This window comes from Motacilla alba, chromosome 2 (genome assembly GCF_015832195.1).
Source record: "Motacilla alba alba isolate MOTALB_02 chromosome 2, Motacilla_alba_V1.0_pri, whole genome shotgun sequence".
NCBI lineage: Eukaryota > Metazoa > Chordata > Aves > Passeriformes > Motacillidae > Motacilla > Motacilla alba.
Window position 1 is genome coordinate 64,818,928 of NC_052017.1, and position 16,309 is coordinate 64,835,236.

At 39.4% G+C, this 16,309-nt stretch overlaps 1 protein-coding gene across 1 annotated transcript; it reads right to left on the minus strand.

Moving 5' to 3' along the window:
• Positions 1-1,646: 1,646 nt before the first annotated feature.
• Positions 1,647-15,715, minus strand: TMEM170B (transmembrane protein 170B). Its single transcript, XM_038129533.1, has 3 exons — positions 15,583-15,715; positions 7,797-7,967; positions 1,647-3,704 (listed from the first exon to the last, which is right to left on the minus strand). The coding sequence occupies exons 1-3, from the start codon at positions 15,677-15,679 to the stop codon at positions 3,574-3,576; spliced, it is 399 nt and encodes a 132-aa protein (XP_037985461.1). The 5' UTR covers positions 15,680-15,715; the 3' UTR covers positions 1,647-3,573.
• Between the last annotated feature and the right edge of the window lie 594 nt (positions 15,716-16,309).

A 16,309-nucleotide genomic window follows, 5' to 3' on the forward strand; every position in this document is an offset into this window, starting at 1 on the left:
GAGCCTTTATCACCATAGTCCAATTTTCAAAGGGTGGCTACAAAGAAGAGACTCCTTTTTTACAAGCAGTCACATGGAAAAGATGAGGGGTAATGCGTACAGATTACTTTGTGACATTCCAGTTGGACACTGGAATAATGCCATTGGAACTAAATCCACAGGGAAGTGTTGGACTCCCCAGCACTGGATATTTTAAAGACTTGGCTGGTCAGGGTGCTGGGCTACCTTGTCTAGACCATGCTATTGACAGGAAAGGTTGGACCAGACCACCGTTGAGGTCCCCTCCAACCTGGTATTTTACAATTCTATGATCATACTGATAAATTGAAAGCGTGGAATGTTTAAATCTTTGATAGCAGCAGCTTCTAAAAAAACAGTAGCTTTTCCACATTAAATAATATATTCAGTACTCCCCCTTCTTCCAAATATTAAACTGTGTCGATGCATTATTTGTTCTGCACAATGCAGAATGTGCACTTTGATACAATGCAGAGACAGGCAGAGCTGATTGAAGATAGTGCTAAATATCCTGTGTGGACAACACTGCATTGTCCAAGGGTGAACCAGGGTACCATCAGTGCCATTCACACACAAGATGTCTTTGTAGCTTCATTAAGAGAGGAAGGGGGAGGGGAGGCTATCTAAAGTAATTCTATTTTCTATTGGAAAAGCTATTTCTGTTGTTAGCATGTGTCAGGTATAAAACACACTCCACAAAGCCACCATTCATTCACACACACATATATATATATATACACACATATATATATATATATATATATATATATATATATATACAGAGACATAAACACTGACTAGAGCACCTTATGCTTAACAATGCTGTTTCTAGGGATATGGAATGAAAGCCACTCACACTTTCTTTCTCTGCTGGAGTTCTTAAGCAGTACGTTCATGCTGTGATCAAAGAACACTTCACAGACAAACTGTTCATTATTATAAACTCCTCACAAGAAACAGCTGAAAACAAACTTCTGTCAAATAAAGCCTTGTCCCTGTTAGGCCACTTAAGCATTATACTATCTGCCTGTCCCTTGTTGCCAGGCAATAATGCCATATAATGCAGAGACAACTAAGCACACAACAACATTTAAAAAGTGAATACAAGTACCTATGCAATAAAAATTATTTGGAGAAAGACAGCTTAAAACCTGCAAAGATGCCTCCTTGTCCAAGGGGGAGAGTTACAATGGCAACAACTTCATTGGCACAGTAATTAAAATGAAGAATGAAGTTCATCAATACCAGCATAGGTATCTCATCAGCTGGCAGCAGTCTGCTGTAGTTTAACTTAGTGAAGGACAGCCAGCCATTGACCAGTGGCAGCATAACAGCCTCCGATAAAAATTAAGAATTGAGATATTCAAGGAAATTTGGAACCTGTGAATAAGCTTCAGTGTGAGACAATCTAAATTACTGAACACAGTGCTTCGTGATGTGTTTGGTTTTGATCCAGACAATCATTTCCAGGTTGTCAAATAAAATGTTTTAAACTCTGTTGAACAAGACACCGTATCAAGTAACCAAATTAACTAGAAATAATCAAAATAGAGCAAGACTGAAGACGTGACATTTTTTTAAATTCCTCTCCCCTAAAAATATATGTAACAAGGCACATTAGGAAAAAAATCTTCAATCACTTTATTATTCAATTTGACTTAAATACCTGAAACAAGTTTTCTCTCAATTTAAGACAATGGGGAGAAGTTTCAATTGCTTGTTACAGATGTCATAATTTCATTGTCTAATAAAGTGCAATGGTCGTGTGCCAAAAATTATAAGCAGAAAGTAAAAGACAAAAAAACAAATCACAGGAAAGTTTTTGAAGACATTCAAAAACAGTGACAGTATATGTATTCAGCCACATTTTTTAAGCAATTAAAAGTAAAAATAACACTGAAAATACTTATAAACCTATATTTTAACTTGTTCCCTGCAAAGCCCAGAACTTTGTATGTTTTCCAAACAAGACTTTGATGCTTTCAAAGAAAACAAATACTATTAGCATTCCTAGTACTTTGAAGAAATGTATGTGGAATATGATAAAGGCAGACAGGTTAATTCATTATATTCTAAAGTACTAAGCAATGACTGGATTACAAGTTATATTTTAAACATATTCTTTTAGGTGTGCAGTAGGTGCCAGTGTTTGTGACAGTCCTGAAAGTCTTTTTGACATCATAACAGCAAAACCTTTGAGTGATTTATTCCCCGTCATCATTAAGCGACAACTGCTGAAAAGCAGTAAGCTGAGAAAAGATGTAAAAGATTTATTTTCTTCATAGAACTTTATGCCCTTTAAATTTTGTATTTCATAAATAATTAGTCATTAGACTTAAAATTTATCTTTACTCCAAACACATTTATGACATTTCACATGCACAACACCACTCAGTCCCTTTTAAGCTAGAAAAAAGCACAACTCACTGAAAGCTAAGTATTTGAAAGTTCCAGGTATCTTAACCTTTCCAAAGATACAAAGTGTTCAGAAACAAGGTAGTAAATACATTAGTGCTGCCCACTTACAAATTTTTGGAGTAAGGTAACTATTTTATTACACTTAATATTTTTGTTCAGTAGAAAACCAAGATATCATATTGTTAACCCTTTCAATTTTCCTCATAGGTGTATTCTCCGAGAGTTTGTTGTATTTGTGTTTTCCTTACAGAATACGTGTAAGGGTAAGGGTCCTACCACTGCATAATTAAATATAGGGAGTTTATTTGGAATGCATACCCTTTTTCTGAGGTTTGCAGAAGGGCTGGTAGCCATCTGTATGTTTAAGACAAAGTAATTTAAAGGAAAACATCAGTTTAAGATTTGTTTGTGCATACACAACACCTTGACTTAATAACCTTCATACAGCCACCTTAAACTCCTGATTTCTGACAGGCTAAAACCACGAAGAAATGTGCCAAGGAACAAAACTGCCAGGAGCCATTCTTCATACAGTGCTAATTATATCAGGGTTGTTAAAGCTGTGGTTCTGAAACCCCATCAAAATTAATCTACATTTTGAAACAGATCTAACAGATGTTTTGAATGCTGAACAAGAATATTCAGCATTCAGAGAGATTCTCCTAATACACCAAAGTCAGTTATCTTGCTATTTCACCTGAATTCAAGGAGAATTGTGCACATTCACAGAATTCTTCTACATTCCAGAGCTCACCCAGCCACCCACTCAGAATTAAACCCCAAGTTTCGCACACGGAGCCACTTTCAGGACAGCCCCTCTGTTTCATTCCAAGGTGTTAAGGACAGTGATCCCACCACCAAGCATGGACCTGCCTGGCAGCTACTCCATCTCTGCGTGGCACACAGGGATCCCCCTCGCCCGTGATGGAGGCACGTTAAGGCGCAGTGCAGGAGTGCAGCAGTTCCAACACTAGAGGACAGCCTGCTCATTTGACTGAGCCTCGAGATTTGTAGAGCACTTTCCACATAGCTTCCTTTCTCTTGCGCTAGAATTCGAGTTCATAAGCTGATGAATTCACTTTCAGGAAGCTCCTCTTCAGATTAAAGACGTTTTTCTCCCCTCTTTCTACATGAGTTTCAAAGCGTTGCAAGAATTCTTGAAAATGAGATAATTAATGTCAGTACTGTCTGTCCAACGCCAAAGACAAGAGCTTCTAGGGGAGCCATATTCTTCCCTGCTACTCTGTAAATTCCAGCTACTGCAGCACCTAAGAATCACAAGGAAAACAATGATCAAATCACAGAAAAAGCCAAGGTTGAAATACGTGACAAATTATCTACTCTGTCTATGTGTCAGCTATTTATAGAACATTACCAAACACTGTATTACTTCATGGCATTACACAATTACCAGCCTTGCTTGTATTTTATAGTTATGTATATCCTTCAGGAATGATTTTCCCAACTGAACCAGACCAACTTTTCCATCATCAGTTTGATTTAAGAAAATTGAATCTTGTTGTTTCCCTGTACACCTCTGCAATTATTTTTTTTTAACATTTTTTGCCCTGTGTCAGTTTGAAAAGGTAGCAAGACAGTCCTCTAAAATTTGACCAGGTCTGAAGAGTGGTTTAATACTGCTTGTATGGGCAGGAGACAAGAGAAGGGAGAAGACAAGAACAATAAAGTTGCTCGTGTCAACAAAACAATTGCAAACACACATTTTCCAGCTTCATTTAATATTTCAGCTGAATAAACTGGTCATACTAAATGAGTTTATTTTGACTTAAACTACTGAATTGTTGACAATTGTTTAGCAAATCCAGCAAAACATGAAAAATGTTGAAGTATTGCAGTGTTTTCCATAAATGTGTATGAGAGGAAATTTCTAACCAATACAATTAGATTTTGAGCTATAGCACATTAAAAATTCCCAAACTCAACAGATATTTTTTCTTGTACATTTGTGTGCAAATTCACATTTGAAATATAATATCAAGAGGCCAGGATCAACCTAAACCAAACTCAAAACTTAATTGTAGACCTTCAGTATGCATTGTCTCAGATGCTGTCTAGTCATAATTAAATGCCTCCAGAGATCACAGAGGCTCTTTCAGGCTCAAAGAGAACTGAAAAGTCATCACAATTTTTTTAGATAATAAGCAAGAGTTAAACAAAAAATGGGATTTTTTTTTTTTTTGTTTTGCACAGTCACTAACAGGAATAGTCTGCTGGAGTGATCAAAAATCCATTAGAGACACAGAAATACATTGAGTCACAACAGATTTTCTGAAAGTACAATCAGCATCTGAATCATCTGACATCTTCAAAAACTAACATTTCAGTTTTATAATAGCTTTAGGAAGAGCAGAATTCACTCATGACTGTGGCCATAACAGTACTTACAAACACATCAATCATGCTGTTAGGCAATTTTTGGGTTTTTTTGGGTTTTTTTAAAAAACATATTCCGTGAAGTATATGTTGTCTGAAATATCTCACCAGAAGGCTAGCCTTCTGCTATTTCACTCAGCTACCTACCTTTCATAAGCTTTTCCATTTGTTCCTTGGCTAGCTGCTGTCAAAACCTGAAAGAGATCCTTTAGACTGAGCCCACTACTGACATTAAAATTGCTTTTCAGATTGAACTCTCAAAGCGAATTCAAATTGGCCAAAAAAGTACACCAGAATTGTCACTACTAGATCAATAACAGAAATTTTGGGCTTTAAGAAAACACTGAGATACTTTGGGAAGTATCCAGAATAAAACAATAAAAATGGGGTAGTTTGCTAATTATGTATTATTACACAAATAACAGTGTGCAGTACAACCTGTAATGCATAACCCAGCACAGATGGTATAGAGCCAAAAGTATGTACAATAGGCTGCCAACGAGGGAAATGAGAATTTGTCACCAAAAAGGAGTGTGCTGGGCAAGAGGAGGAAGGACAGGCCCTTCTGGATCCAATACAGCTAAAATTCTTGCCTTAAGCTGCCTGATATTTATATATTCTTGTTTGGCTTGGTGGAGTTTCTTTGGTGGTTGCTTTGGGGGTTTGTTTGTTTGTTTTTATAATGGTTTTAGGTTTTTGGTTTTGTTTTTTTTTTTTTCTTTTTTACTGTATTCCCTTCTGATTAGTATTTTTTCAATACCTTTTTAAATTACCTTTAATTTCCATGACTTTTCAAAGCTAAGAAACAGAGGAGTCTCCTGCTTTTCTATATGCTGCTAAAAAGGTTCCAGAGCATTAGAAAGTTTGAAAGATCTCCCAGAGCAAAATTAAATTTCCATTGTGCAGCAGTCTGTGCTGCCTTCATTGTCCTACACAAACAATGCAGAAGACTGGTAATGCAAAGTGGAAATTGAAGTCAGTTTGCTATTTCAATTTCTTAAGCACTGGAGCAGGCATATTCAAATAGCCTTTGAATATGTTGAAATTCAACAATATTCAATATTTCAATATTCAAAATTTCAATAGTTGAAATTCAAATATTTCAACTTGCATCTCTCAATTTGCAGCATAATAGCTATTAAAAATCCTCTTTAATATTTGATCACCATAATTTGCCTTCAAAAGCTCCCCACAGAATTTCTACCAGTATGAAACAACTGAGTTCTGGCCAGAAACAAAAAATACTTCAAGGTAAAAGTACTTGCCTAAGCAAGTTGCAATGCTCTGTGCAAAACCTTTGGGAACAGCATAACAAGTCTACAGTCTAAGCTTGGAGAAGTTCTCAGATGAATATGCACACAAACAGGACTGCTTAAGTGCTAAATGTTTTGACCTGCAAAACTGGATGCCAAAAATACAACTGTGTTGCTCCTCTTTTTATGCAAAGATAAAAGACACAAAGTACTATGATTTGAGAGACACTGATCCTGAAACCTCCCCACTACAGAAGGCTGTGAAAGTCTCTGCTTGGTTCTTTCAACACCACATTTCCTATCTCAGTTCTTCAGAAATGTTCCTGCATGGCTGACCTTGTAACTGGCCACTGCCATTTTAATCCTAAGACAAAAATCAGCATAACATATAACATAAGGCACTCAACTAGTTCCAACTTATCTTAGCAAAAAATAGAAAATAAAAAATCCAACCTCCCCCAAAAAACCCAACAAAAAATAGCTATACGGAACTATACTGTGTTCACTGGTAGAAATTCTAAGCTGAGAAATCTGCAGCAATTAAAACAACATTTTGAGGAAAGTCTTAGTGAAACTTCTCATGATATTTGCATTTTTATTTAGCCTTGAAAAACAATAGTCAGGAAGGTCTTTCAGCAGCAATTAGAAATAATCTGACACAAATACTCTATGAATGAGTAGTGATAACACTATTCTGATAATCTGGGCAGAACATAGGAAAACCAAAATGAAAGGTGAGAAGTTCTGCCTTCAGACTATATGGTGGTTGCTGGATTTATGGTTCCTTACCCTCAGAGACCTTTCAAGTCAAGCAATCTTTTCTGCAACACTGAAGATTTTTGGAGCAGAAACTACTGCTCAGTTAACATAGGCACCACTCAACACATGGTTTTTAATGCTGAGAACTCCCTACCAGCACTGTTGCAGACAAGCATGTACTTCTTTCCTGAAAAGATAGCATTCACTATTTTTCCTCCCACAAAAGAAAACTGAGCATCCTCCTACTTGCTTGGGAAAGCTACTGTAGTCTATTCATAAGTTTGATAAACAGAGCTGGATATAATAAAACCAAAGAATCATTAAAGTGACCTACAGGTTTTATAGCCCATGTTTCAGTGCTGACATAGATAACAGAATTTCTTGGGAAAGATGGAAAAGCAGCATCTGATACCAATAACTCTAGATGAAGACAGATGAGCAGCATTTCCTCAAAACATTGTTGGCAACAACACTCGTGTCATATTTGGTCAGGTATAAGCCTTCCACCCTTTACTACATAACACACTCCCACTTTCTGCACTGTTTTAAACACAAGTGTGTTTTTTAACTACAGCTCGAGGAACCTTTGGGCTTTAACAGAAAAAATTGTTGCATCTATTCAAAGATACACTGTCAATAAATAAAAAATGTATCTTGAGTGGAAGCCATTCATCTAATTCCATAAGCAACTCTGTAACAGATGCCCTTGCCAAACAGTATTTCACCCAGAACATCAGCAAAGCTTAATTTTCCTTTTTTGGGAGGCGGTGGGAAGCCACTCCATAACTATTGCAAAATCCTTAATAAACAATTAACTAAGAAAAGCAGTTTGGTCTTTTTGAGTTTTTTGGTTTTTGTTTTTTTTTTGTTTGTTTGAAGTTAGACGTAAAATAAGAAAGGAAAAAAAACCCAAAACAACAAAAAACCCCGAACAAGAACAAAAGGCAGACTTACTGGTTATCATTGCTCCAGTTATAGAACCCAGAAATCCAATGCTGACCACAATGACAGATATCAGCCTCCCCTGCCTATGCCTCTGCAGCATCACAAACATTAATACTCCCACAGCACCATGGACAAAGAGAGAGGAGAAGAGAGCCCAGAGGAAAACCCAGTACCACATCTCTGAAAGAAAGCAGTCAAATAAAGGGTTAATGTTTTAAAGACAAGAACTTTATAAGTAAGAAACTTTAAAACATTGCAAACAATCAACAGTAAGGGAAAATCAATACTGATTTCCATCTTAAAAGTGACACATGTGACACCATCAGCACATGCTCAAGACTCTTTCCTCATTTCAGCAGTCTGTCATAAAGGATTAGATGTATTATATTAAAAATTATAAAAAGGATTCTGGCAAAATCTTAATTCAGATATATTTTTACAAGTAGCCATAATTCCTTTAATGGCTTCTTTAAATAGCGTTGACTGCAATTTCTTAGTAGGCATTGTAACTGCTTCTGTTGAATGAAATATTCTCTGACACAAAGACTGAAGGAGGAAAAAGTCAAGAACTGGTTTAGGGTTTGTTTGAATCGTGAGTTTTTATTTTGGGGCAGGTGTGGATCTTCTGTTGGTTCCCAACCCCCCCACCCTCACAGGTAAAAGACAGCATCACATAACATCAGATGGGAAAACTGAGATTAAAGACTTGAGCTTATCTACACCCAGGAGCTGTAATTGAGTGTTCCATCAAATTAGCTTCAAAGGTGCAAATAAAAACACTATCATTTTAACAAGAAATTTTAACACATCTAACTCCTTGCTTCTAATTGCTTACTATAGAACTTCAGAGAGAGGTAGTGACTATTACTTGAATTACTAAAAAGGGTGTCAGATCATGAGCATGTTTGGAGCACAAACATTTCTTTGAAGAACGGCAGACATGATGAGCACCTTCAAAGAAAAGAGCTGGAACCCTGGAACCATCAATGGAGCCACACAATAACTCAAGAACCTTTCTCACTTGGTGTCAACTTTCTAAAAACATTCTACAAATCAAAAGGGTGGGTAATTAAAAGGGAAAAAAATCTCTTTTGTTTTAAGTGAGCTACAGTGGGTATGTATCATTACAGAACTTAGCAAATTAGGGTATGTATTCCATAATCCCATGACACTGTCATTAATTCAGTTTTTGCTGCAGTTCCCCTCAAAAATATAACAAAACAAAAAAACCCCAGCTTCCTTACAAAAGCAAGATACTTATTGCTTATGAGGCAAGCCTGTATTAATGTAGCTTGACTCATCAACTATTTAAAGGAGAAAATACAACCCAATTAGCTAACTTTAAAAATACTGAGCGGCACAAAACATACTGTGAAAAGATGCTGAGGAAAATAATGTTGCGACACAATAACCACAGCCCTGGGAGTCCACTGTCAGTAGGATATGTATAGAGGTAGCACAGATAGAGAGTTCAAGCTTTTTTTATTTAGCAGTACTTTGGGAGTAGCTCAACCCTTCCCCTTTCATACAGGCATCAATGGCAACACTATGTCTGCCCAAGGACATACAGCTCCTCTACATCATGACAGCCAAAAGAAAAGGCTTTCTTAAAAGAGCAGCAAGGAAAACGGCTGGCAAATCTACATCCAGTGAATACTTCAACTGAAGTTCAAGGTGCAGCTTTTCCTTCTGAGTGCCTGTGTCCACATGTGTTGTCCATACCCTGAGGGTGGCTCAGAGCAGCTCTCATCAGATCCTCCATCCCTTCACCCCTGGCCCCAAGATGGGTCTCAAAAATCTTGGCGAAAGGATAATGACCATGGTACTGTTCCACTAAATTAATGTCTCATCATTCTCAGAAGCTACTGTGACAGAACAGTAGCAGGAGTGTCAAGCAGTCACTCCACAAACCCTTACTAAAATTAAGAAAGACTGGCTGACCTAATCTGTGGGAAGGGAACCTCTCCTGCTGTCTTAACAGCCTTCGTCCTTTGCTAGCACAGCCTGGGTGTTTCCATTGCTTTAGTCAAGTGGCAGCACATAAACAAAAGGATTAACCAAAGATCTACCAATATAGATAGAACATGGCAGCCCTGCCAGACCTACTGCTGGACAACAGGGAAACAAACCTTAGGATTTATTAATCAATCTGGACCAAGACAGTCTGTGGGAATCTGACACTGCCATACCCCATAATTTCTACAGGATTTGTAAGGCACTGCATCACCTTTTAGGAAATTGGTGTTTGTAGGCATTGTCAACCTTTATCAGGTGGAACAGACAAATGACTTTCAGTCTTAGGAAAACTCACTAGGATGACTGTATTTTTAGAAGGAAATGGAAGCTCATGGGAAGGCTAACTGCTCCCCTGTAACTAAGAAACCAAAAATATTTACAAACTCTTACACAACAAAATAGCTCCACAGTGAGCAACTATCTTAGGTCTTATTTACGTTTCAAATAAGGCTCAAGGAAAATTAACATCACCCCTCACTTTATATTTAGGGCAGTAGGCTTGAGAATAGAACCAGCACCAAAATGTCCTATTGGCTAAAGAAACGCAAGCTTCAGTTCTTTGCTACACACTTTCTCCTCCTACTCCTTAAAAGCAGCAGGCATCTTGAAAAGGAAACTAGAAAACATCCAGAAATATTCCTTCTTTGACACAAAAGCAGCTGGGGCTTTGTTTAACGATGAGCTCCCTTCAATAAAACATCATGGATGCCTTAAAACACCATGCAGGAGCTGAAACAGGACAAATCACTTCCAAGCACCTTCCCTTGAAAAGGCCAGAAGCTATCCTTTCTTATCCTCCTTTATTTACTCTTTCTATGCCTGCTAGTTCAACTCAGTCATTTATTTACTTCTGCTTGTAGGGTGAGTGATGTAGCCAACCAAGTAAGTTGTTTAACAGGGATGAACAAGGTAAGGAGAGAGAGACAACCCTTCAAACAAATCAGAGGAGAATTTAAGCTCCATTCACCTAGAGGACAAAACAGACATTCTTACCCTGATATGGTGAGGGCAGAGAATTATTCATGTTCTGTAAAATTCAGTATCATCTAACCCCTGAACCATGAAAAGAGATGACTCTCAAAAGCAGTATGTTAGAGTAACACTGAAAGACACAAAGAATGGGTTGGGAATAACACTGAGAGGTGCCACTACAGAATAGAGAAAGAGAATGTGGACCTCTGAAAACAAATGGTCAAAACTTGATTTGTTCAAAACTTCACTTGTTCAAAAATGATTGAGTAGTTTGATTGCTGAATTGACTTGCACCATCTCTAACGAAGAGGAAGTGAGACTGAAGTGTCTGAGGCTATTTATGTCCTATACACTGACTGATCCTTTAAGCAGCATAAATTTATGTATCGCTACCCTGACAAAAAAAAAGCACAGTCTAATTTCAGTCTTTGTGCAGCTATTTTAATTAGCTGGCTCTTCTGACAACATGAGCTGCTGTTATGGAGGTAATGATTTAGCTATATCTGTTAGAGAGATTCAAATACTCACCTAGCCTCAGTTTATTTAGTCATGCCCTCAAAGAGATATAAACAGTATAAAATTAAAAAAAAAAAACCAAAAACAACCCAATCAACACAATGCTTGCAACTTCCCTTGCTTGACCCTAAGAAAATTTCAGAGTTTAGTGTATCCAAATTACTTACACCAAAACACAACATAGGTCTATCAAAACTCCACTGTTCCTAGAGCAATACAGGAACTAGGGAAGGCCCAGTAGTTTACAAGCATAGCGACATTCAGTATATTGCAAAGATGTCACAGCTCTTCTAATAGGAGCAACTGAGATACATTTTTTCATGTTTGAGATTCTTAGTGCTTAAACTGTAAAGAAGATTTAAGACAGTGTTTATGCTCCTTTCCTCTGGTTTGCCTCAGCTGCGGATTTTTTTCCTAACAGAAAAGCTGCAAACTCAAATACCTTGTAATTAATGCCCAATCCCACCAGTTTTAGAGCACTTTGTTAATTTTGATAGTTACACATATCAGATAGATATCATGCACACATTATGCTTCTGTACTACAGATACACATTATATATATATATATATATATATATATTAGTGTAGGCATACACAACATTAGAGATTAGGAAAAGACTTATTAAAGCATGTCATTGCTGAGAATAACATTCATATCACTTCCATCTTATCAAAACTTGAAGTTGCACTCCATCAACAGCTTCATCTTACACAAGGAAAGTAGATAAATGATAACATTTTCAAATATTATCTATATAATGTATCAATATTCTGTCCTACTGCCACTCAGCTTCAGTAAACATGGAGTATCTCCTTAGTCCTTCATCTTCAGCACTTTTTCTCTAGTTCTAAGCTTGTTTTGCCAGATGAGTAATGATTGCCTACAACATGTCATAAATCAGAAGTGATTACTCCAAAACACAGTGTGTGTCTCTCTCTCTATCCTAAGCCCAGTACCCAGCCTACTACTATTAGTTACAGAGGTAAGTCAAGCAATAAGCACCTGCACTAAGAACACAAAACCACAAATTTAACTCAATAAGGTAATAGACGTCAAATTTAGAATTAGAAAAACCAGTAATGTTAGATTCCTGTAGCTTATAAACTCAAAGCACTCAGATGAAGTGACAGCATATGGTAACTGCAAATGTAACTCAGCTCTTTACATGCTATATATTTTTCTTCAGCACCAGGTCCTGTCCTTAATTAGTGTATTAACTGGTACTTTCAAAGTTATCAACAATACAGTCAAATTGTTGTTTGGAGATGTTAACATTTTCGCTGCATTAAGTGGGAAAAAAAGCACTTTGCTGAGGACCATTTAAGTCTCAAATTACCGATCAGTCCTCTCAAGTAACAGCATAAGGGGCAAAGAAAATCCAGACAATCTGGGACAAATTAGCACTGGATGGAGCTTAGGAGCTTCTATTAGTAGAAATATCTCCAAGTCCTTTGTTGTGGAAGCAGCCTTTAAACAATTTTTATTTTACTGGATACTAATAATGGGATTTTTTTTCTCCTTTTTCAGTTCAAATTCAGCTGCTATCTGATTTGTTCTAGTAAACCCTGATCTAGCATTAACTCTGAAACACAACCAGCTCATATAAAGGAGATGTTCTTGGTATTTACTGGAGGATGTAACAAAGAGTGAGGTAAAAGCCACCCCAGCTCTCCCATGACTCCTTCAGCCTTACTTCAACTTCCCAAGAGAGGTCAGGAAGATAGGAAGCTAGCATCCCATGGTGATGGGCCTATGTTCACCTAAAAGGAACAACACCAGCAGCTTTAGCTGTCACAGGGTGTGATGTGATGTGGCAGCAATGAACTTGTCTGTGGTCTCCTGGGTATTTCAGGCCACAAATGAAAGACAGGATTTCCTTTTTTTATGTCGAACCTGATTCACATATACGGTATAAAAATAATGTTTCAGTTTCTCATTGACAGGAAAAAGAGCCCACCAAAACTAAACTATCAGGGTATGAAGCATTCCTGGATTAGGCTGGAGTTCATGTCAGGACCCTGTTGCAAAATTCAGAAAATTAACATATTTTTAAGAAGGAAGCTGATAACATTTTGCAACATGTTTGTGAAAACATAATCAGTATGGTTTATCTAAAGGAGATAAATCTTCACTTGTGCAACTTCAAAATCCAGTCCAGACCATTATATTAAGTCCAAAAGTAGACAGAGGCAGTCTTGAATATTCATGGCACATGGCATATTAATGATTTTCCTTTCCCAGTATTCTGGAGAAGTTTCTCCTTATACCTAACAGAGGTGCAAAAGGGAATGGATTAAGTAGACAAACTTAGATAAACAAAGAAGATAAACTCATTCACAAACCTATTTTCTTGGCAGGGAAAAGAACAGAATTTCTGGTCTTGAACACAGTTTACTTTGATAAGGATTAAGGAAGGGCTTATGTAACTAGTTCAGCTTTTTGATAATATCAATGATTATATCAATATATATTCTAACCTGTGGAAAAGATTTTTAAGTCCAGTGCAAGTTTTGGGCTGTTGATGGTCCATGAGAACATTCATGGTTATGGCTGTAAGAGCAGCCACCATTTAAGCACAAAATTAGAAACTGCAACTACAACTGGCAATGACACATTCTCCAATAACACTACAATGGATAAAATAATTGTTTTTCATATCTTTTAAGTTAAAAAGAAAAAACATTCCACATTAAAAATATCTTATGCAAGCCCTTATCTTATTGCAAAAGCACTGAGAAATGAGCTGATTTTAACTCTCGGCACTGAATTTCATAGAAACGCCTATGCTGCATAATGAACTTATAAGAAAAACTTTATAGAGGATGTCTGGCACAAAGCAAAATGAAATCCATTGTGAACTTTTCCCTTTCAGAGAACAAGTTTTTAAAGTAGGCATGTTAAGGTAACTACTCAGGAAGTGAGCTGTATTTAGTGTGTCACCACACTAATACCTGGAAACTCTAATTATCAGACACACACTACAAAATTCATAGATGAGATAAATATGAAAAGGTTAATATTTTTATTACACTAAGATGCATCCTGAAAGTTAAAAGAACAATAAAGATAATCACTTTCTGTTTGCTACAACTTCAGCTACACTTCTGTTTTCATCCCTCTTCTATTTCCATCACACTTCTTCCACCTCTAAAAAAGAAAACAGATTGTATCTATTAACCATTACTATGGAGGGCAAAAAGGTGACATAATATTCTTCCATAAATATTAGAATATTTCCATAACTGTTTAAAACCTACCCCTACTCAACATTTTCCACTAATCTGTCACCACCTAATACACCCCTACAACCGAGCAGAAAGAATTTACTCAGTTACATCTCTGCTATTGACACCCAGTCCCTGTTTGTTCAGAGCTGGAAGCTTATGCTTTTCTTTACACAAGGACAGAATAAGAGAACATACCCCTCTCCACTGTATGCCTTAGGTCTCACAGTAGCCCACACCCATTTTTCAGCCTGAGACTGAGCAGAAAAAAGCCAATTCTTGCCAAAAGCCAGCCGAATCTCCCCTCTCCTAACAGAGGGTGAAGCACCTGGCTCTACTTTGGTTCACAGAATTTTTTTGTAACAGCTCAGTCTTTAAGAATCCCAGATGTTTAAGATTACAACTACTTGTCAGAAAAAAACCGGTCACCTCATTCACTCCCACAGGTCTCATTATCCACAGGTATACTCAGGGGTAGTGGGGGGGAAGTCTCTGATTTTCCACATTCAACTTTACGGTTTTCTAGTTGGTTTTTCACAGCTCTCTATCAAATGCCAATGAGCATATACCCACAAGGGGAAAAAATAAAATAGAAAACCAACCACCTCCACAAACACAGTCCAGCCTTCCATACATATTTATACACTCACACGCTTTCTACAGTCCTTCACTCACGCACAGGTACTCATCACTTCACTCGCATACACACACCCTATGCCATTAGCCTTCTTTTATTATACATGGGCATAAAAATGTGCGGGAGCAGATCCCACACGCTCATGTCCTTTGCACGGACAGGCATCCCAGACACCGGGCACACGCCCCAGCCCAAGCAACACCTCACACAGACACACCCCGCCCGATTCCCTGGACCCCACAGCGGGCGCGCACACACACACCCGATATACCTGCTCACAGAACACGCATGCAGGCACCCGGAGAGATGGGGAACCCAAACACCAGCCCTCCCTACGCGCAGCACACAGGGAGACCACCGCCACCCCCACGCCCTCCATTGTGCTCCAGCCCCGGAGCGCACCCTCGCAGCCGCCCTGCCCCGTTACCCGTGAGGCTGCGGAGGACGGTGCCGTGAGCCCACAGGCTCAGCACTTGCTGCACCGACAGGTTGATCATGGAGTTGTCCCCCGCTTCCACCTTCATGGTGCCGCCGCCGGGCGGGGTCCGGCAGCCGCCGGACCGCGGGGCGGGAGGGAGACGGCGGCGGCGAGGAGCGACAGGGCGGGGAGGCGGCGAAGGGAGCTCCGCGCCGCGGTGGAGACATCGAGGACGGAGTGGGGGAGGCGGCGGCCGGGGGGAGCCGGGCGATCTCGGGGGAGGAGGGGAGCCGGCCGCTGGCGCTTCCCTGCCGCTCAGGGGCAGGGCCGGGCGGCGGAGCCCATCATCATCATCACCATCATCATCATCTCCGCCTCCTCCATCAGCAGCGGCCGCCGCCGCCTCGCCGGCGGCATCGTCACCCCGGTCAGCGGCATCACCTGGAGCGAGGGCGGGGCGGCCGCGGGCCGTCCCTCAGGCGGGCGGCTCCATGCGGGAGCAGCGGCGGCAGCGGGGAGGCTCCCGGCGCCAGACGCCAGAGGCTGCCGGAGGGGAGGGGGAGGGAGCGGCGGGAACGGGAGCGGTGGGAGCGGGAGCGGGGCAGCGGGAGCGGGAGGGCGGCCCCGCGCAGGCGCGGCGGGAGGAGCCGGGGGGCGCGGGCTCCTCCCACCAAACGGAGAGCCAGAATTCGGAATCACGATTTGACTCAAAGAGGGCGGGAAAGACTGGGGATGT